Below are 24,040 nucleotides of genomic sequence, written 5' to 3' on the forward strand. Positions count from 1 at the left end.
TATTAGTATTGTCATCTGATAAAGTCATGCTGATTATAAGATACACAGTTTTCTTTGCTTTCAAATCTTTCTGTTTGAACCCATCGGACTGGAACTTATCAATTATTGGTAATATTAATTATTTTGAAAACAAAAGGTCCTGGAATGGAGTATTTTTTAATCAACAGCATTGTAATATATTAGTTATGAATAAAGTTGAATTCTTTCATTCGCTGTTTTATGTCATGCATGCCCACAAACAAATTGAAAACTACCTATACGCCTTATTTTTAGTCCAGATTTGTTATCTTAGAAAGTCTTACTGATTAAAATACTACAATAGGTAACAATTTGACAAATAAGTAGTGTCAACCCTGTGTTAATGACCTGTGTATATAGCATATTAATCCTGAATACACTGTTTGGTGGTGCGCCTGTCAAATGCGGAACGTACAGATAAGGTAATAGGTAACAGGTGAATATACTATTGGTATCGGTATCGGACTCGACCTGGAACTTCTTAATTATTGGCAGGGTTTCCACTGGCGATTAAAATTCGTCATTGGCGAAAGAATTTGGCGAAAGAAATATATATAACGATTTATTTTCAGCCATCTTGTTTATTTACCTTTTTCTGGTTTCTCTGACTTTACCGATCAGACAATACTCTGAATTTACCTTGAACTCGTTAAGATTTTGACAAAAAATCAATAATCAGCTGATTGCATTCATAGCTACCGACATCAAAGGACTAATTAATAAAGGTGTTAATTATATGATATGACAAAATGATATAGTTAAATGGCTTCTGTCATGTGTCACAAAGGGGATTTATTAACCACTTTGCGAAGCACGTGTTTGAAGCAAAATTTTTACACTTCCTCTCCTTCTTTTAATGATAGTCCAGAGAAAATTGTTGTTATGACGAAAAATGTCCAAAAGCAAGAAAGGTCTCTGATTTAAAACTTTATCATTTAACTTTCATATACATTTTAGATCATTGATTTGAGTGGGTACTTCAAAGTCGTTTCAGTTACACAAGTGTTTCAAGCATATAGTTTTACTTATTTACGATGGTCTAGAAAAGAAAACTGTCGTTATGTAGAAAATCTATTCAAAAGGTTGGCATGAGAGTAACCCTTCAATGTAAAGACTACACCTTACACGAGGGATCAATTCAAAGTGATAAGATGCTTTGTTTTGTTTTAAAAATCACTTCTTATTAAGGGGGGGGGGGGGGGGGGGGGGCTGGAAAAAAAGTTAAATTTTAAAAGGAAAATGTATTTGTTTAACTTGGCGAAAAAAATAATAAAGTGGCGAAAAATATATTGTTTTGGCAAAAGAGGTGGCTAAAAAAATAATTGACCCAGGGGAAACCCTGATTATTGGCTATTTTAATTACGTGGAAAACAAAAAGGCCTGGAGTGGTGTAATTTTTAATCTACACCTTTGTACTATATGAGTTAATTATAAAGTTGAATTCTTTGATTCGTCGTTTTTACGTGATGACGGCTGACAAATTGGACCTCGTAATTTTAGTATTATAGATATAAGTTGCAAGTAATAATAGCCTGCTCATGCATTGTTATATGCAATTGGCTTCCGCTTAAGTATATAATAACAATATAAATATGACTCATTGTCACAGGCACTTGTCTCAAATTTTTTTTCCTATATACCTTAATATAACACAAGGTACTTAACTAAATTTTTGAATAATGACACCCAGTCCCAATTTCCCGTTATTTTTTTTATTTCTCTGTTGTCAAACATACTTAAACTTAATATGCCGTAAATCTAGATTGATTTATCTACACAATGGTATATGACACGACTATCATTGTTGTCGGGATCATTAGTAGCAGGCCTCAGAAGTCGGTCAACGTTATGTTTTTTTGCATTCGTCTCAATTTTTGGCAACACCCAGCCCGCAGTGATTGAATTATTATAAAAAATTATGAAAATAAAAACTGTCAGCTTCCCTCTGACTATGAATTATTACCTTTATTGTAAATTCTTTACAGATTATGTGAAACAAACCCAAATAAGTTTGTTATGAAACACACGTGTACACAACGACACTAATGTAGAGTTATAAATTGACCAAAATTTCCCACATTTATTTTTAGCCAGACGATTGACCAATGAGAAACCAGTATAAAATTACATGCGGGCTGGGTGTTGCCAAAAAATGAGACGAATGCAAAAAAAAATCCCGTTGACCGACGTCTGAGGCCTGCTACTAATGATCCCGACAACAATGATAGTCGTGTCATATACCATTTTGCAGATAAATCAATTTAGATTTACGGCATATTAAGTTTAAGTAGGTTTGACAACCGAGAAATGAAAAAAATAACCGGAATTTGGGACTGGGTGTCATTATTCAAAAATTTAGTTAAGTACCTTGTGTTATATTAAGGTATATAGGAAATTTTTTTTTTGAGACAAGTGCCTGTGCTCATTGTGCAGGTTTAGTTCTTAGCAGGGTTGTTATAAATATCACATCAATATGATTACATCCAGATTTACTTAAAGAATGTGTCACTAGAAATAAATACCAACCATCCATTCATCCATCAATCCATCCCTAGTTTCTATGTATAGTTAAAGTATATACTACTAGTGCAGTATTGATCAGGTCAGCATTAAGTGGACTCTATATAATTGAATGTTAATGGTTAAGTTTTATGTTTAGTTCATTTCACAGATACATATAGATTTAATAGTTGAATTGACATTTACATTTTAGTCCCAAAATAAAAATAAACATGACCATTAATTTTTTATTGGATGCATGTTACTTTTTGTGTATGAGAAAAACCAGTTTTTGTCAATTTTAACACTCTGAATATTCAGTTGTATCTTGAATCCATGTTAAACCATATGCATGTAACAAGAAATTTTGCTGTAGGAATAGTTCCTGAAGTGGGATTGGATTTCTCTTGGTTGTTGTTGTAAAAACTGTCGGATTGTTGTCTCTTTGACACATTCTCCATTTCCATTCTCAATTTTACATATAACAGAGATCCATCTTAGTGTTAAGCATTTGAACCCATAGTGATAATAATAATAATAATAATAATAATAAATTCTTTATTTAAAGAGGGTAAACACAGTTAGTTACAATCACTAATCTTCCCTGAGGCCCTCATATACATGTATGCAATACAAGTAAAAACAAAATGATAATAATATGAGAAAAAAGCAAACATACAACATATAAACACAATTGTATAGACATAATAGTTCAATGTACATGTACCATGATTAGAAGATATAAAACAGTTTCATATCTCATGTAGTAAATAGACCTAGAATATACAAATCATTAAAATCATACATTCTAAGAGTAATAGTTGCAATCATTTCAGACTGAATATTGGGACTGTCTCAAGTATTGTTTTATAATTTGTTTAAAAGAATAAGTGTTTTGCACTTTACGCATTTCATAAGGTAGTCCGTTCCATAAAACATAGTAGTTAAGTTAGAATAAGAGCTTTTTTATTTGGATTTTTGTTAAAATTCAATATAATGAGATGTCTTTAGGAGGATGTCAGGTAGATGAAACTTACACAAATGATATATGAACAAATTAATGCTCGATTTATATAGATCAAAGGCTTCCAGAAGGCTCCAGAAGTAACGAAGCAGTTCATTTATTTTGGTTGGGCAAATATCCACTTTTTAATATGGGACGAGCTCTGGCTTCCCAGGGCCTCAGCTTTTTTGGCAAAACAGTTGTTGGATGTCAGAGTAATCTCGGACTTATTTGATCTATATGTTTGATCTGTGTTTTATGTGGTTGGTTCCAATTTATAAATTCCCCTGAGGGTATCACCAGCCCAGTATTCAGCACTGTTAGTTAGTGCTGACATGAATTATCATTGATATGGTTATATTTATAAATTAACTGTTTACAAAATTTAGAATTTTTGAAAAACTAAGGCTTTCTACCACAGACATAGATTACCTTAGCTGGATTTGGCCAACCTTTTAGGAATTTTGGTCATTAATGCTCTTCAACTTCGTACTTTATTTGGCCTTTTTAATCTTTTATGATTCGAGCGTCACTGATGAGTCTTTTGTAGACGAAACGCGCGTCTGGCGTATATAAAAAAAAATAATCCTGGTATCTATGATGAGTTTATTTCCCTATAGTTAAACTTTGGTTGCCATGTTTCGCTCCATTGAGCGAGTTTGACCTGGATCTTTGTAGCATGAGTTTCTGTTACGCCATCGGTTTTTTAGCTCACCTGGCCTGAAGGGCCAAGTGGGCTTATGCCATCACTTGGCGTCCGTCGTCGTCCGTCGTCTGTCGTCGTCTGTCGTCGTCCGTCGTCGTCTGTCGTCGTAAACTATTTCAAGAATCTTCTCCTCTGAAACTACTGGGCCAAATACTTCCAAACTTTAACTGAATGTTCCTTAGGGTATCTAGTTTATAAATTGTATCCGAAGTTTTGATCTATCAACAAACATGGTCGCCATTGCTAAAAATAGAACATAGGGGTCAAATGCAGTTTTTGGCTTATAACTCAAAAACCAAAGCATTTAGAGCAAATCTGACATGGGTATCATTGTTTATCAGGTCAAGATCTATCTGCCCTGAAATTTTCAGATGAATCAGACAACCTGTTGTTGGGTTGCTGCCCCTGAATTGATAATTTTACGGAAATTTTGTTGTTTTTGTTTATTATCTTGAATATTATTATAGATAAACTGTAAACAGCAATAATGTTCAGCAAAGTAAGATCTTCAAATAAGTCAATTTGACCAAAATTGTCAATTGACCCCTTAAGGAGTTATTGCCCTTTAAAGACTTTTTTCACAATTTGTTCATCATGTTGACTTACTTTTAAAAATCTTCTCCTTTGAAACTGCTGTATCAATTTCAGCCAAACTTAGGCTAAATGAGTTTCAGAGTATCTAGTATATTTTTTTATTTTATTTCCTTGTATGTCAAGAAACATAGCTCCTATGGCTAAAATAGAACATAGGAGAAAATGATTATTTTTTTTGGCTTTTGAAGAAAATAGGACGATCCAAAGAACATTTAAATAAATTGAAAGCCAAAATAATCATTGATGAGAGATTCAACCACAAGAATTAAGGTGAGCGATTCAGGCTCTTGAGAGCCTCTTGTTTATTGATGTACTTACACAATGTATGGGTCTTGGTACATGCAAATTTGGAATTCACCGGATATTACTGGAACTGTAAAGCATGTTTCCATATCTACTACAAAATGTTCAGTTGATCTTTCAGGAATCTGTCGTTTCCTCGATGATTCCATAATAATTTAGTTTGACATTCTGGTATGAGGTAATTTTCAAATTCTTTCTACAAGTCCTGTTTCCAATATCAACTTGTTTTCTTTAGTTTAGGCGTTTTTCTGTGTCTGCAGTTTTTTTCGAGCAACTGAATCTATAGGATCTTATTGCTTGGAAACTAACGGTGGTTGTCATGAAGTATAATTGTATGTCCATCTAGGTGGTCGATTATCTGTGATACTATGTTGCGTTCTAGCATCCTGTATATGATCGCTAATAGCAATACAGGTGGATAGTCTGCAGGTTTATTTTGTTGCCTTTTTATAAATGGGAAGGATGACTCTCCGAATATCTTCAGTTTTTGATGACGGTTGTTATATAAAGGACAGTATTGGTGTTTACTTGTTTCTTTTAGAAATGTGAAAAGTACTGGCTTTCTCTTTGGATATGCGCTCTTTGCCCTCTCCTTGAAAAATTCTGAAACTACTGGGCAATTGAGATAAAACTTGGCAACACTTATCATTGGGATTCCAGTTAAAAAAATATGTGTCTGATGAGCCAGTCTTGCCAACTAAAATTGCCGGCATGGCTTAAACAGAACATTTGAGTAATAGGCAAGACTTTTCGGTATCTCACAAAACTGTCAGACGACTCATTGTATGAGTAATTATCCATATATTACATATTCACGGTTTAAAGATCTAAATCATTTAAAAAAATAGAAAATATACAACACTGTAAACTTCTAGGCATGCGTTTAAAAAAAAAATTAACTCTCAATCGATTTATTTATTGATCGTAAGTATACTGAAATCTTCAGTATATACGATTTATTCTAGTTGTAAGTCCTTTTGTGAGAGGAACGCCTGGTTTTTATTATCTGAAGAAAGTCTATTGCATCAGGTCAGTTTAAATTCGGCGAAATTCTTACAGTTTTGATGAAATGAAATGTACCTTTATCATGCCTACATGCTTATAGGCATTACATACACGTGTGGTATAAACTCCGGTTACATCACCGTTTTCTACATAAGAATATGTTTGTATTAAGTCAGGAATATGACAGTTGTTGTCCTTCGATTTGTATGCTTGAGCTTTTGAGTTTGCCATTTGATTAAGGAATTTCTGTTTGGAATTTTCCTTACAGTTCGTTATTTTTTGTTTTACTTTATACACCCGAACTGTATAGAGTGGCAATAAATGTAAAATTCAGAATAGACCTTGGTATTATGAATCATTAAGAAAGCTTTGAGAATAAAATACAAATTTGGTTGAATATTTAGAGGTTTTAGAATTGCTGCTCTGATACCTATAGTCTTATAAAAGTATCATATAAACAACAACACCATGCACTAATAGGTCACTTATGCATTGGTCCTCAAAGTTATCGTCATACAAAAAACGGTTGAATTCACGAGGTCACTATGACGAATTGGTTATCCGATACGATGTGTTGTTGTCTCAACTGATCTTAACTCACTATATACATTAGATACACATTTTGTGGTCTTGTATTGAATTAAATACCAGTATAGTCGCATGAGTTGTAATTTTACCGAGTGTGACCTGTTTCCGATTGTGATGCAATACTATCAGGAAATATTCACACTATCGACACAACCGGTCTCGTTCCTTCTGGAGTGTTAATTCCTTGCATCTATCTGCCAGTTTACGAGATTTAAACAACGGTAAACAACTGTTGCCTCAATTAACCAAAAAGTGTATAAGATAAAGACACAATTTAAGTGTATATGTTCAACACTCTATTTTTCACTTAAACCATGCACTTTTGACTGAATTTAGTTCGTGAATATATTCAACATTTTTAAAAGTCCTCAGTATTTATCAATCTGAGCAAACATTGCTCGATCTGCCTGTTAATTAAAATCGCTGAGTGAACACTATGCATTAGTTTTTGGTATTTGTGTTGTTTAGTCTTTATTTTCTATGTTAAATTTTGTGTACTCTTGTTTGTCTGGTTTTTAGAAAGATTAGAACATGTCGAAATCTTTACTTAGGCACTGGCCTCCCTAACAACATGACAGGTTAGCTACCATTACTAAATGTATTCACACTGAAATATAGTTCCCTATAGTTCTCATGTATGTGCACATAAAACACATGTAAACTGACAAAATGGGTATATTTTTAGAGCAGTTCATTCAAGAATGTATGTCATTAAGGTGTGTTGATGTGCATGCTTTTTAAAAACATTTTGATTAGGTTATTGGGTGTTGATAGTTTGATACACTATTTGTAAGATTGACAACTGTGATTATCAACAATCATAAACAAGGTAGACCTTTAATTACAACGCCCCACCTCCTTAACTGTCAATCAAATTGACCACATTACCTTTCAACCTCTGTCTTACATAATTATATATACCCATCAATCTACAATTCAATTTACAAATATTTGACCTTATAATTGAAAACAAAAAATGTATATGTTAGATGTTTGATACATATAAGGACGATAGATTTATTTATTGCCTATTTCTTTTGATCTACATTACATAAAGTGATTCTGTAAATTAAGTCTGAAAGATAAATTATTGATGGATTTTAAAAACAAGATCTTCAAAACAAAAATGAAATATTAATATAAATATGAATATATAAAAGGTATTCATGTCAGGCCTATAATTTACTTAATAAATTTCCAATAATCATCTGTAATTAATCAACAAGTAAGTTTCGTTCACTTATCTTGTTTTATCAGGATTTGGCTTGAAACAGTTTTAAAATTTTAAAACTTTTAATTATAACAAACTATTGTTTATTAGTTTATTCCCCATCAATCAAAATGTATATTTGAGTCAAATGAATTTTAAATTAGAAGTGAGTATATATTTTTGCAATTAAGAGAGAATCCACATTTCAATAAAGTAAGTTTTTTTTAATGTTTACGTTGAAAAGGTACATTTGCAATGCCCTGTGTCTTACAAAATGCCCCAAAACAACATTTTTTTTTTTTTTTTGACACTTTTAAGTTTGTAGCTGTTGGTCTAGATTTTATGTCATTCTAGGATAAATGGTAACATTTACTTAGTAGAAGAATTTTTTCAAGTGCAACTTTTTGGTGTTGTTTTTTTTGCAACATGTTCAGAACAGGCAACATTATTTGGAGAAGATATAATTTGCAGTTTAATTAAAGGAGTAGTCCCGGTAAGACCCCTTTTTGGCCCCAAAATATAACAGTTTTACAAAATTGTTAAAATGTAAACTTTTAGTTATTTATTGGACAGTTGAATGCTTCTGCTACATAACTATGGGCTGTTTTTGACAATACAATGCACATATGTCGGGTTGTAGCACCATTAAGTCATGCTAAATTACTGAAACCTTCAAAATTCTATCATTTTAGTTAAATTTTAGACGGTTTCCCTGTAAAACGAAAGTGGCCGCATTCGTGTTCATCCTTAATATTTAAATGTAAGTTGTATTTTATGATAACACATAACATATATAAAGGTTGTGGATGAACACGGATGCGGCCACTTTCATTTTTGACAAAAAAACATCTGAAAAATGACGTTTTTTGGCAAATTTGAGAGATTTTTCATATTTGAGTTTGAATCGGATCAATTTTAATGACTAAATCAGTTAAAATCTTTCACTTATACTAATTGAATCTAGTAAAATAGACACTTAAGTGTTTAAAAAGTGGTAAAAATCTTTCGTCAGATGAAACTGAAATTTGGGGCCAAAATGAGTCCTTACCGGACCTACTCCATTGTGCAAATTAAGAGACCCATATGGATTATTTAATTGAGCTCCTTTTATCCTCATACTAGAAAAACACCTTTCCTTCTAAAGACCTCCTTTTAATGCAATTTTCAGCAATAGTGCTTTATTAATGATCATTTCCCACCACCATACCTTTATATGATATTATTCAAACTACTCTTCTAATCTTTCCATGAGTGATTTCCATCACTTTGATTATACGACCGAAACACATTTTTGCGGTCGTATATTGGAATCACGTCGTCGTCGTCCGCCTCGTCCGAAGACACTTAGTTTCCAGACAATTACCTTAGTTTAAGTGAATAGATCTCTATGAAATTTAAACACAAGGTTTAAAACCACAAAATGAAGGTTGGGAATGATTTTCGGGGTTATCGTGTAACAGTTTGGGAATAAGGGCCCAACAGGGGTCAACATTTTTCTGGTTTCCTTTTATGTGGGTTATTTGATATGCCGAATCTAATCGTGTTTTTGGATTTTTTATTTTTGGTCCCGTTTTTAAATTGGTATACATTAAAGTTCAAATGGTCCAATATTAAACTTAGCGTTATTTTAACAAAAAAGTGTTCTTGAGATTATTGACATACTTAATCCAAACATGTATTTACGGGAAAAAAGGAATATATGAGGTTCTATGATATGCTGAATCTAACCATGGATTTATTTTTTTGATTTTTTGCCACGTTATCAAATTGGTCCACATTGTGGTTAAAAGGGTCCAAAATTCAACTTTGTTTGATTTCATTAAAAATTGAATTATCCGGGTTCTTTAATATCCTGAATCCAACTTTGTATTAAGATTGTGGATATTGGAACATAAAAAGTAAATTACAATTTTTTTTCTTCACATTTTTAGAATACATCTTGTGTTTAATCACAATCCAAATTCAGAGCTGTATCAAGCTTGAATGTTGTGTCCATACTTGCCCAAACTGGTCGGGGTTCGACATCAGCAGTCGTATCAAGTATTAGTTATGGCGTTGTCAGTTTGTTGTCGATTTATAAGTTAGAACGTCCCTCTGGAATCTTTCACTCTTTAACTTTATCAGTATGGGGACAGGTAAATTCTTCACCAGTACTTATAAGTTACGTCAGTTTTGATTGAAATAAGTGTTCAAAGGCATGTTTGAGTAAATTTGTATTTTATGACCTACCAGTAAGTGACTGTTGACAATATGTATTGATTTCCACATGTCTGTCATTCGAACTGTTTAAAATTAAATAGTTGTTTTCCTACTTTATGCTTAATGTGTGTATATAACAAAATATTTGTTATGTTTGTTACATCAGCATTGATATGAAATATTTGAATATATGATTCTCTTCAAATACTTTTATTCATAAAATGTGAAACTATTCGAAACAAAAAGGCTTTCTTCCCAAGCATTGATGGCCTAACTTAGCCAGATTTGCCCAACTTTTGCTTTTCAATTTCTGGCTTACCGATTTTTTTAGAAAGAACGACCATTTGAATATCAATTTTCCTATTATTTGGAATTCTTGCAGATCTGAAACTTATTTTTTTGTACATTGCTGTAACTGATGACTTACTGGTCGATGTTGCGTTGTCTTATTTTCATATGAGTAGGAGTTCTTTCAGAGACTTTTCAATAATAAGAAGATAATTTAATTTCACATTTACATAATATATTGATGATGTTTTTCATTAGCGAACTTTCCGAATTGGGTTCTATTAATATATCCTCCCGAATTAGATATCAATGAAACAACAACCACGTCTTCATCTGTCTCATTTTTAGACTTAACCCTCAATTTTGACATCAGCATTCATTTTAGTACCATAATCTATTATAAACACGACGATTGTAAATTTGAAAAAATCAATTTCTCCCATCTTATAGTGCCTAACAAGATTTTGTGAGGTAGACGAAATTGACCTTAAAACTTTGCATGTCCAAAAATCGGTAGATCGGATATATTTTGACTTTGTTAACTGAATACATAAGTTTGGGAGTAATTGAAATAAAAGAAGATCCAATGAGACTGAAAAATGCCTAAATAATAATGTTACCTGCCCTAGCCGTGCGTATAATGTATTTCGGAAAATGACTTGATTGATGAATCAAAACGTCTCATTTCAAGGGGTACAATCAAAATCACGTGATGAATATACACACACTGGAAGTTACAGTCGAACTCGCCGCTTCATTAATAAAACATAATATTGACTCGTTCAGCGTCCAGTTTGAAGGTAATTTAGTTACTGTACACATTCATGCACGTTCTTATTAATCAATAGTCATGTATGAAAAGCATGTAAACAAGTTTGAAGGTAAACTAATAACAACTTAATCCAATCAAATTGCCTATGATTCAATAACAATGACCAGTCCACATAAAAAGTAATAGGGGTAGAATGGATAAGGAGACAATGTCAGATATTTCAAGTTCATTATTTTGAACAAATGAATAAAGATTTGTAAATCAAAAGATTTGCTATAATTTCATAAACATGTCGTTCTCTATTGGTATAGATTTTGGATCTTTCATTTGCGTATTTCAGGCGTTAAAAAAAATTGGGCTTCAACATTCTACATACTATAGTAAGTATTGACTTGACACAGATAATTCGCCTTTTTAAAACATTGAATGCTTCACAAATAATACACGACAACAAAGCAAAATCATTTCTTAAAACACTGCAAAAAATGCATTCTGATTGATACAGTAGTATTGTCATAACATGAGTTGAAATAAACAGTGGTATAGTTAATGTCGAATTCCCTCACAAAATGTTATCACACCCTATAGTAGCAATATACCAACTACACCTACATATGGGATCAACTTGCCACTGAACGTTAGGAAAATAACAATGAATTAAGTATATCCATATGGAAAATACATTGCCTTACTCATTCGGTACTCAAAAGCTTGCAGCTGCTTCTCAGACTATGTGAAACGTCACCAGTGTCTGAGCAGAAAGTTGATGAACCAGGGCTATGACAAAAACGCCTTGTCCTTTTTCTTAAAAAGTTCATCGGAAGATAACAAGACATTGTTGCTGAATGTTCCGCCCAATTCACAAATGATACACGATGGTCCTGCAGTACAGATTCTATGTCGTTGTTTCTTATCTCAATAACCTTTTCCTTTATTTGTCTTTGTAAATTATTACTTTTCTGTTTTGTCTTTATTTTTTGTGATATCTTATTCACGTGACACGTACTTATATATACCATTGATGTGTTATTGTAACATTTTGTATTCCTGTTTTTCGTTTTTGATGGCGTATTTGTTTGTTTTTATAGTTAAAAAGATAATGACACAATGTTAACACCTTTATTCCTCATGTCTGTATGCTTTTTCACAAATTGTTGTCAATATAATGAAATGGTATGCGAATGCCATACAAAGTGTGGTTTAGCTATCTCTATGGTTCAAAACATCATTTTCCTACGAAATAAAATGTCTGTAATAAGTCAGGTATATAGCAGTTGTTATCAATTCGTTTAACATGTTTAATGTTTTAAAACTTTTGATTTGGCTATTAATTTTTTGGGACTTTCTCTTTTGAATTTACCTCGGAGTTTGGTTTTTTTTAATTTTTTTTTTACCTTTTGCTGTTGATGGATTTAATTTGAATTATAGCTCTTGGGAGTAGAACATTAAATCCATATGTATTTTATGAAGATTTGGTGTTGACTTTTATGCATTACTGTACAAAGGTGATTTACAGATTAGGTTTCGTTTTGTTTCGGTTGACAATTTTTTTGGGATTAGTTTGCATTCGATGATATTCTTGTTTTTATATTGTACTGTAGTACGCCGCTAGATTAAAACTGACGTGGAAAGGTAACACATGGCCAGCGAAAGCTCTTTTTTTGAGAGCCCAGGTGGTAGTGTGGTCTAGCGGGACGGCTGCAGTGCAGGCGAATTGGTGTCACGATATCACAGTAGCATGGGTTCGAATCCCGGCGAGGGAAGAACCAAAAATTTGTTGGGTTGATGTTTAGACGAGTTGTATATACATTATGTACACAGCCATGTATCACCATCATTGATGGCGATCTGATGGATACATCTGTTGTAGGGTTGTCACTGACTCAGACGTACTTATATATATAAAAAGAAAAAAATTAAATTCACAAAAAGAGTTTTAAAAGCAGCATTGTCTAGCGCTTTCATCCATCTTGGGACTTTTCAAGACTAATATATAATTCTGTACACCGCTTGAAAAGAAACTTTTTTTTGTATATATATATATATATATATATATATGTTACAGGCATTTTCTAAATCTAGGCATTTTGTAAAATGACTGAATTTTTAGGCATTTTACAAAATGTCTAAAGTTGACAGGCATTTTATAAAATGCCTAAAAAATCATAGTCATTTTGTAAAGTGCCTAAAATTTTTAATGAAAATTTTACAAATTGCCTGGTCTGTTTCAGGCAAATTGTGTAAATATGAAATAGATGTTAAAAATATATTGTAAAGCTACAAAACAGTTGAGTAAAATAAATTTAAGATTATTCTTTAAAAATGTAACAACCGTTAATAAGAAAATCTGTAGGCTTCTAGGAGCCTGAATTGCTCAACTTGCAAAATATTGAAAATAAAAGTATGACACTCAAGGAATATTTTATCTATTGGCCAAGTAAAAAAAGGGCATAATCACATATGAAGATTGAGTTGACGACTTCTGTTACCATTAAATTGTCTTATAGGCCTATTGAATATGCATGAAATATTTGCCACTTGAAAAGCATGTACCATTCAATGTATGATACTATTACTTGTCATCTGTGTTCAAATGAAGAGGTTATCAAACATGCAAGAATCAGACTCAATGACAAAACAAGCTGTCAGGTTAGAAATTTATCGGAAAGAGTTTTAACAGAGGTAGATATTGGAGCGAATGGAGCATGGTTATCAACTGAGTATTAAAGATGGAATACTACGTGTACTTTACACCAGGAATCAGTCTGAACTGTCTGATAGTAACTTTATTGCTATTCAATCTGTAAATTATGATAATGAAATATCCTTCAGAAAAGCTGTCAGTAAAGTTTCTTTGTGTGAAGGTCAGGGTTACACAAATTGTGGCTGTAGTGCTAGTGGTAAGACAAGATGTAACACTAAATGTTGTCTTTGCAAACAGTCAGAAAAAATGTGTAACAGTCGCTGTCATCCAATCATTTCATATAGCAAAAATAATTGTCATCTTTAGTGTTAATGTAAATGATTTAATTACAATTATATAACTGTAACTGCATAAATTGCACCCTATATTTAATGATAGAAAAAAATCATCTGTTTGATATTTCCAGTCGTTAAATTTTAAGTACATTCAATTCAGTTTAAGTCTTTTAGTTTATAAAATGCCTGAAAAAAATAGTCAATTTGTAAAATGCATAAATCATGCAGGCATTTTAGAAAATGTCTAAAAATTTCAGTCATTTTACATAATGCCTAAATTTAGAAATTGCCTGTAACATATCATATATATATATATAGGATATAATTATAATGCTTTTATAAGGTTTGTCCTATTATGACTGTTAGGAATTTGACTGACTTAGTTTCAACACAGTTTATTCATGATAACAATACATTGTTCACCCATTATTCAAAAAGTTTATCAAATAAGACTACACAAAATAGTGTATATATTTTAAAGTAAATACCTATCAGAAATCACAAATACAACAATATGAACTTTTGCATTATATATTTTTACAATCTTTGACTTGAGTTTCAATGTAAGAAAGTAAATCTTCTCCACTACTTGGAATATATGGAGTATTTTTTAAAACGTAACGATAAAATTCTTCATTTTGGATTAACAAATTTGTCTCGTCAATATCCTCTAGTAAAATTAGTATTAGAATTTGCCGTCCGGTCTCGTATCCTTTATGAATCCCAAATCGAAACTCTTGGACACATAAACCATCTTCCAAATAATCCTGTGTTAAAAAACACACAATACAGTCACTCTGTCCTAGGCCAGATGTCAATCCTGGTACCTCTGGCTGACCATACTCAATTTTATGTTTTCCAAAGCAGGAAATATCCATTTTTTCTAAATGTTCTTCTACTCTTGAAACGACTTCTGACGAGCGATCTGAATATGACAAATAAACTACAAATTCGCCATCATGGTCAAGCACTTCGTATGGTTGTACATGTCGACTGAATAAACTGATTAAATGTTTTAGTTTACGTTTATTATAGTAAATTATTGCAATCATTGATAGTAACAGGGTAAAGAGAAGGGATGCTGTCACACTATAAATTGTGATTTGCAGTGACTTACACGAATTACTCAGCTCAGAGAATAGTTCGCTTGCCCTATTTAGAAAAACGCGAGATCCATTTTTAAACTTACATTTATAATTATAAAAATTTACGAAATGAATATGATTTTCAATAAACCACTTAAGAATATCTGGATTCTGACAGTCACAATTTAGTTTGTTGTTTTCTAAATTCATAGTTAGATTATTAGTCCTAAATAACTTGCTGAGTATGTCCCGTTGTATGCCTGATATTTCGAATATCGAATTGTTTTGGAAGTCAATGAATTTTATTTTAAATAGATTTTGCAAATGAAAATCCAGTGCTGTTAAAACATTGTCTTTCAAAAAAAGCTTTTCAAGATTTCCTAGATTTGAAAATATAAACTTTGGGAGTTCTCTTATTTCATTGTGAGATAAATCAAGATATTGTAATTTCACTTGAGAAGAAAATATCTTAAATTGTGTATCTGTTGCGATTGTTTTCCCGATATGGTTGTCATTTAATAGTAAAACAGACAAATTTTTCATATCATTAAAAAAATCGGGATGTATAAACCTTACTCCATTACTTGATAAGTTGAACAGTTTTAGTGAATGTAATCCTTTCCATTCTCCACCAAATGTTTCAAATCTGTTCGTTGACAAGTCAAGAGTTTCCAGACAGTTTTTACAAAAATTAGCAGCCGGTATAAGTGAGTAATGTAAATTCATATGACTGGCATATATGTGTCGTAATTTAGGAGGACACTTAGGAGGTTCGTCTTTCTTCTCACCGACGATATTTTGAAGGAACACACTGATAAATGCAGAACTCTCTCCATGGGACAAAGAACTCTGCAATTGGAAACTACAATCAAACGACTCTAGATTTTCAAGTTGGTAAAGTACTTTTACAAATTTGCCATTGGTAAATCTATTATCCCTGACAGATAAGAACTTCATAGTTTTTGGAAGTGTATAAATCACATCTTCTTTCATTCTAGCGATTTTATTTTGATCTAAGTAAAGCATCTCCAAAGTTGTGTTTTTCAATTCCGTAAACGCATCTTTTTCGATAATAATTTGATGTTTTCTATGTATGTACTTAAGCTTAAGAGTTTTTATATTAGTTCTTTTTAAATTAACTGTTGCGTTTTTCACCCCCGTCATTTCTAAATGATGATTGAAAGAAAGATTTAAATCTTCAAGCTTCTCAAGCTTGCAAAAAGCTCCTGCATCAATTGAAAATATTTTACATAAACTGAGATCTAATTTAACGAGATAAGGAAAATTCACGAAAAGATCTTCACGTATTCTGTTAATGGTACAATACCCATTCATTCCCGAAAGGTATAAATTTTGCAAGTTTTTCAGCTTTGTAAATGCCTCATCAAAAGTACCATGGTTCTGTCCATCAAGTTTCAAAGTAGTTACATTTTTAAGATTCAAAACACTAACAGGATATGACGAATCTTCAACTAAAACATCATTATAGATTCCATACATTTCAAAAACTTGGACATTTTCAAGAAATTTGAATGCATTTTCATAGATTTGACCCAAATACATTCGGTTGTAGTTCAGTTTTAGAGTTTTTAAATTCATTATTCCTATAAACATTTCGCTCGACAGTTCTTCCAGATGATTATTTGATAAATCTAGATAATTTAATTCATGTAACCCACTAAACTGACCATTTTTCAGTGCCGAAATGTTATTATTGCTCAAAAGAATAACTTTAAGTTCTTTGTATGATCGGATATCGGTTGGTACATTTGTTAGTCCTTCGTAAGAACAGTTCACTAGATACGTATGGTTATCTCTGTATCCACATGAACATTTCCCTGGACACGTATATACTTGATCCGCTGTAAGTATCATTAACCATAGGCTACAAGTCAATACTGAAACGTCCATCGTGACCATAGTGATTTAACAAACTGACGAAACCTGTGTAAAATAGAAAAACTATACTCTCATATCATTCTGTGAATAAAGTTTGGAAAAATGAACATGGATGGGATTTTTTAAAACTCAATTTCACTTACCCGACTCATTTCTTTTTCTATTGGATCGTGATAAAAAGTTTATATCAGCATGCTTCTTTATATAGCCATCCCCTAAATCGGGCAAATTTAGAAACACTTTTCGACACATGGCATGAAAAACTAAATTTTGACTGTCATGTTATGAATAGAGGAGCGTATCTTGATCAAAATGAATTAAAATGCAAAATTAGATTTATATACCTTTGTTCTTAATTTTCGGAATAATTGAGTACTACAAAGTGCTTTGATCAAATTCTATTGCATTATTGGGAGTACAACCGTTTCCTCTGACATGCGGAGGAGGATCAACCACTTATCAGTAAAATTTGGAAATTTGTAGGAGTTGTAATGTTGTCAAATTAATGTCACCGATTTGGGTCAAATTCTCATATTTGATTTATAACACACTAAAACGTATACTCAAATTATCAAAAAATCAAAAATAAACAATTTACAATACATCGGGTCGATAATATGTTTCAACACTTCGTGTACATTTTAATCTAGAGGCCATACAATTCACCAGGAAGCAATCTACGAAGACAATCAACGGTCATATTGCCTGATATAAACATAGCTACAGAAATAAATAGATAGTAACCACGTGCAATTAGAGTTTTCTAGGTCTGTTTGCTCTCTTTCGATAGGTTAAAATGTATGTTAATGATCGTGTTTACCTTTATAAGAATGAGGTGGGTTTTTTTTTAATTCGAATTAGTCAAGCAAATGGTTTGACCTTGTTTGACTTTCAATGTTGACTTTTTTGTCCTTTTAAAACTGAACACGCATAATTCATCTCTAGCTAAGGGGTCAAATTCGATGTCACATGAATATAGATTCAATGAGGTCGAATTTATCACTTGTAAGTGAATAATTATTCAGCATAGTTTCTTGGCTTATTTTGACAACAGTCTGCCAGAGGCGAATAGTATTTCTCTTTTTTACCTCCACCAATGATTGAACAAAACAAATCATAAAATAAAGTAAGGTTTCTATAAATCTGAATAAAAGCAAGTATTTCATTTTAGTCTGAGAGGATTAAAGCATGATTTCAAAAGACAAATGTGCCTGCAAATTTACATTGGTCGACATGAGGATCATCTGTACAGAACGTTCCATGCAAAATGTCTGCCAAGTTTGGTCAAAATAGTCTGAAAATGTAACTATGAAAAATATAATTGTTAGGTCATGAAACCCAATTTGCGCCCATTTAGGTAAAAACAGAAGCGTACAAGTTTTATTAGAAACAATTTGTACTTTTACGAATTGACATTATATACACGTATTTCAAAAGAGGGACGAAAGATACCAAAGGGAGAGTCAAACTCATAAATCTATGTATAAGAATTTAAAACAAACTGACAACGCAATGGCTAAAAATGAAAAAGACAAACAGACAAACAATAGTACACATGACACAACATAGCAAACTAAAGAATAAACAACACGAACCCCACCAAATACTAGGGGTGATCTCAGGTGCTCCGGAAGGGTAAGCAAATCCTGCTCCACATGTGGCACCCGTCGTGTTGTTTATGTGATAACAAATCCGGTAAAAAGTCTAATTCGGTAGGTCACATTCATGAAAGGGAAGGGGATTGATTGTAGTAACGACGTCAAGAACATATCCGATATCATTTGTGAAACGGTTATTCCATAACGGTCAACCAACTCGTGATGGCGTCCGTAAAATATACGAAGGGATGCTTTCAATTTCTTCTTTTGGAACTCTTGGTTTAACAGCGTCCTTGTGAGCAGCAATCCTCTAACATGAAAATCATGATAGGAAATGCAAGCACGGGAGTATCGTATCAATTGGGAGATATACAACATGGTTGAATATGCACACCACAGTGCTCGCTATCTTTTCATATCTATTATTTATGTTTCTGTCGTCAACATTCTTCTGATACGATCTCGATATTTTATTAGATGGTGTACAGACTAAAATACACACGATTTGCTGATACATATTATCAAAGTCCATACTTTCAGGAATTTACTTTTAAACTTTTAAGAATTTAACAGATAATGTCCCTTTCAAGTTGGGTTCTCCTCATTACAGACTCATGGGTCGTGTCAACACAATTTTTCTATTACTCTTTGTTATTTTTCAAATGTAATTGGTGGAACTGTACAGACATTAAGATACAGCTACAAAAAAATACCGAAGGGAAACTTTTGTTGTGGATCATAAATAAAAGTATGTGCAAAAAAAAATGCAACATTCTCTTTACAAGAACATAATAAAAAAGCCAAATTCTAAATATTGAAAAATGGATTACGAGATACTGTTACAAGAGAGCTACCATTCGACTTGTATGCGGGGGCTAGGAAGAAATTTGAAAAATAAGCAGGACAGGAGTTTTGTGTAAAAAAGGTAGGATGAGTAACTTTACAAAAAAAGGCAGGATTACAATTTATGTAAAGAAAAGTCAGGATAAATTAAAAAAAAAATGTAGAACCGGATAGAGTGGAAAAAGGCAGGACAGAGATTACAACTATTTAAATCCAGGATATCCCCCCTTTTTCTTATGAAAATTAAATGGTAGCTCCCTAAATGATAATTCATACCTTTCTTTAGATTTCTCTATTTTGGACCTGGAAATGTCATCATTAGTTTTGCTTGGATTTGCAAACAGTGTATATTTGGAATGAACCCAACTGACACGTCACAGACGAAATTTTTCTCAACAACCTTACTGTCACAATTTTGTGCGAGTGAAAAGTTTGCCTCCTCTTATTACCTTGTCGTCGAATTTGTGGCCAACTTCCATTTCCCGACAGATTATCACAGAAATGTCGAATATTTTTCTTCCGGTTTCATATTTAAATCACTGTTACATACAGAAAATTTCTGTTTTATATTTATACTTGTTTTCACAACAGATGTTTACAAAAGTTGAATAAGATATGGCTCGTTAAATAGTAAACTTGTTTATTCAATTCCTATGGCGTTTTATTACTTAGGATGTGATCCAGATCGTATATCCTTTTACATACATAATATTGACGATGAAATATAATTAATACTCTTATGCACATCAGAAATGTTTTAAGAGCCATTTATTATCATATAAACTTTAAGTTTTCGTATTATATATGAAAATTACATAGTTGCAACCTAATTCTGAAGAGGCACATGTATGTTACTGCTTCGCTTTACTATTAAGTTCTTTATACATCTGGTTACATTGTTAACATAGTATTTAGTATCACATAAGCAACACGATGAGTGCCACATGTGGAGCAGAATTTGCTTACCCTTCCGAAAGCTATTAAACCAAGAGTTTCAAATGGTGAAATTGAAACCATCCCTTCGTAAATTTTATGACGCCATCACGAGTTGGTTGACCGTTATGGAATAACCGTTTCACAAATTATATCGAAAATGTCCCCTACGTTGTAACTACAATCTTCTTCCCTTTCATGAATGTGACCTACCGATTTAGACTTTTTACCGGATTTGTTATCACATAAGCAACACGGGTGCCACATGTGGAGCAGATACTGCTTACTCTTCCGGAGCACCTGATATCACCCCTAGTTTTTGGTGGGGTTCGTGTTGTATATTCCTCAGTTTTCTAGGTTGTGTCATGTGTACTATTGTTTGTCTGTTTGGTTTTTTTTTCATTTTTAGCCATGGCGTTGTCAGTTTATTTTAGATTTATGAGTTTGACTGTCCCTTTAGTATCTTTCGTCCCTCTTTTACATAATTATTTACTTACAAATATACGTTATTTTTAAACATGGGACGTTTTTCGCAAATTAAAAAGTTCAACACTGAAATGCAGGGTGATTTAGATTAAATAAAATAGTCAATAGTCGTTTCTGGTAGCCCGGCACGAGAAATATTCGGACTTTGACTTTGATGTAAATTATTGGTTCGAGGAGGTAAATAAAAGGTTCAAGGTGGTGTTCATCTTACACAAAAACTGCTCCAATTGGGTTATCATACGGAAGCCTGAAATCGGCACTACATAAGTTCCACATTACGATATGTATTTACCCCAAACTCACCTGCAGCATGTTTTCGCATCTGTATGTATTTGGTTACAAGAAAAGTCGTATTATCTGTACTTCGCCGTAATATTATTTTTCCCGCTTGTGACATTGAGATTGAGTGTGGATTGCCATTGCGGGTAATGCATGTTAACTAACCGTGACGACCCATCCCTTTTTGGTCCTCATGCGACTCCATCAGTTTTCATTTGCTTTCTTGATGTTGTCAAATAACACAATAAATGCGCTTTATTACACCAATAATCTATCAGGTTTTTCAAATTATGTTTAAGCAAATAATGTTTATGTGATTGGTTTTAAATGATCTATACTTCATGAAAGGATTGTTGCCAAAAAAAATTCTTAAAAATTAAATTGTGTATTTTGGAATGTTATTTTCCATATTTATCATCACCATATTTCTTTTATATAACTGACAGATAAGGGTTGAAATATTCAGGCGGAAGTTATTTAATGTAAAAGAAATATTTGTACTTTCAAAAGACGATCAATCGGTACTTCAATGGCTATGAAAGTTAACAATGATCCTCTATTTACCAACATCTACGTTTAGTTATACGAGACTGTAAACAGGAGCTTCTCTTGAAGAGTAAATTGACGGTAGAATGTTTTAAATTACAAGTTCAACTATGCAGATGTCTTTCAAATGAATATTACGACAAAAGGAGTGATTTGAGTTTTCAAATTGTCTCCCTTTTATTGTTTTATGTAAGTTAATACGAAATTTCGGATCTTTCTTTTCTTTTAAAGATTCCTGGTTATTAGTGACAACAAATCTTTACGACAAAAGAGATGATTTCAGCTTTCCAATTGTGAACTTTCCATTTCTAAGTAGCAACATTCCAGCAGCACCTGCATACGGGGTATATATATCCCAATTGATACGATATTCCCGTGCTTGCATTTCCTATCATGATTTTCTTGATAGAGGGTTACTGCTGACAAGGAAGCTATTAAACCAAGAGTTCCAAATGGTGAAGTTGAAATCATCCCTTCGTAAATTTTACAGACGCCATCACGAGTTGGTTGACCGTTATGGAATAACCGTTTCACAAATGATATCGGATATGTTCCTTACGTCGTAACTACAATCCCCTTCCCTTTCATGAATTTGACCTACCGAATTAGACTATTTACCGGATTTGTAATCACATAAGCAACACGACGGGTGCCGCATGTGGAGCAGGATCTGCTTACCCTTCCGGAGCACCTGAGATCACCCCTAGTTTTTGGTGGGGTTCGTGTTGTTTATTCCTTAGTTTTCTATGGAGTGTCATGTGTACTATTGTTTTTCTGTTAGTCTTTTTCATTTTTAGCCATGGCGTTGTCAGTTTGTTTTAGATTTACGAGTTTGACTATCCCTTTGGTGTCTTTCGTCCCGCTTTTTGCATCAAGTGTTCCTAATAATAGGTAGTTATATTTAAAGATGAACTGGATAGATATGATTTTGTCAACAAATATTGTTAACAGATCCAGTACTTAGTTTTGTAGAAAAGGTTCAATTATGTTCTGTCAATAGTTATCAAATGTAACAGGCTTACAATTTGATACACTAGACGCGCGAGACTCACAAGTGACGCTCAGATCAAAACAGTTATGAAGCTAAACAAATACCAAGTTGAAGAGCATTGACAACCCAAAATTCAAAAAAGTTGTGTTAAATACAGCGAAGGTAATTTATGGTAATGTTAAGGGAGCAGAACTTGGTTCAGACAGATAACTTTTAAAAAATGCGTTTGTAAAAGTCGAATATCATCTGTGTATCTAAAGCATTTACCTGAAACAGATTGGAAATAATCTATGTAGCATAGAATCTTAGAATATATTTATAAAAATGGTTGATAAAAACGTACTGATGATTTTAAAAGTTATTTCCCTTAACCTATATCTACCTCCTTACGCAACGACATTGTATGGTTCATCTATCGATCAGTTCGTACGATAACAGTGAAGTTCCAGTTTTGAAATGCGACTTGTCACTCATGACAAACTACAAATTAACTAATGGAAAAGAAACTGAATACCATTTCGCGTCATCTGAGTTTATTATAATCCCATCGTTATGTTTCTATTGCTAAATAATGGCAATAGTAGTGTACAGCTGTTCAAAACTCGATTGAGAAAAAACAAACCCGAGTTACAAACTAAAACGGAGGGAAACGCATAAAAAAAAGAGAACTACGTCCAGCAGAGACACAACACCGAAATGTAAAACACACAGAAACGAACTATAATGTAACAATGTGTATAGCATAATGCAACATGAAAATGAATTGCATTTGGTAAATAACCTTTCATATGTAAATAAAAAAATAGATCATACTAATATTATCTGCAATCCATAGATAAATAGTTTTGAACACAAAGATTAACGATCGTACATTTTTGTGATGATCACAGTTGGTTCAAATTGTTTGAAACGATTCTTCGCTTATTAATGATTGTCTATTGTTTTGCTTTTCTTGGTCTTCCTTATCTGGATCTGAAATAAAATATTTGAAACATGAAACTAATTGGTCCAAATTCTGAACCTCATTAATTGAATGATCTTTTAAACTTAAAACATATAGGACCAATTTATATCTAACAAGAATAATGTATATAGATCTAAGAACAAAAGGTACAAAATATTAAATGCAAATGAGGTAAAATATTGAAATTTAAATATTCAGCTCCAATGCAAAATTGAGAATAAGATATAATGATTGTTTTTTATTGTTAAATCC

At 32.5% G+C, this 24,040-nt stretch overlaps 2 protein-coding genes across 4 annotated transcripts in view; both read right to left on the reverse strand.

The window, feature by feature from the left end:
* Positions 1 to 14,541: 14,541 nt before the first annotated feature.
* On the reverse strand, positions 14,542 to 20,386 carry LOC134706819 (toll-like receptor 4). Its single transcript, XM_063566117.1, has 2 exons — positions 19,866 to 20,386; positions 14,542 to 17,193 (listed from the first exon to the last, which is right to left on the reverse strand). Exon 2 carries the CDS (start codon positions 17,167 to 17,169, stop codon positions 14,692 to 14,694), a length of 2,478 nt encoding a protein of 825 aa, XP_063422187.1. The 5' UTR covers positions 17,170 to 17,193; positions 19,866 to 20,386; the 3' UTR covers positions 14,542 to 14,691.
* A 3,174-nt stretch (positions 20,387 to 23,560) lies between these two features.
* LOC134706820 (uncharacterized) overlaps positions 23,561 to 24,040 on the reverse strand; it is a 28,241-nt gene continuing 27,761 nt past the window's right edge. For all 3 annotated transcript variants that reach the window (XM_063566119.1, XM_063566118.1, XM_063566120.1), the window contains one exon: positions 23,561 to 23,796. In XM_063566119.1, coding sequence (XP_063422189.1) covers positions 23,720 to 23,796 — 77 coding nt within the window. In that variant the 3' untranslated portion in view covers positions 23,561 to 23,719. The remainder of the gene's footprint in view (positions 23,797 to 24,040) is intronic.

This window comes from Mytilus trossulus, chromosome 2, assembly GCF_036588685.1.
Source record: "Mytilus trossulus isolate FHL-02 chromosome 2, PNRI_Mtr1.1.1.hap1, whole genome shotgun sequence".
Lineage (NCBI taxonomy): Eukaryota > Metazoa > Mollusca > Bivalvia > Mytilida > Mytilidae > Mytilus > Mytilus trossulus.

What these genes read in the sequence shown, in the direction of transcription:
- LOC134706819 (XM_063566117.1), bottom strand. Translation starts at nt 17,169, where the DNA reads ATGGTCACGATGGACGTTTCAGTATTGACTTGTAGCCTATGGTTAATG.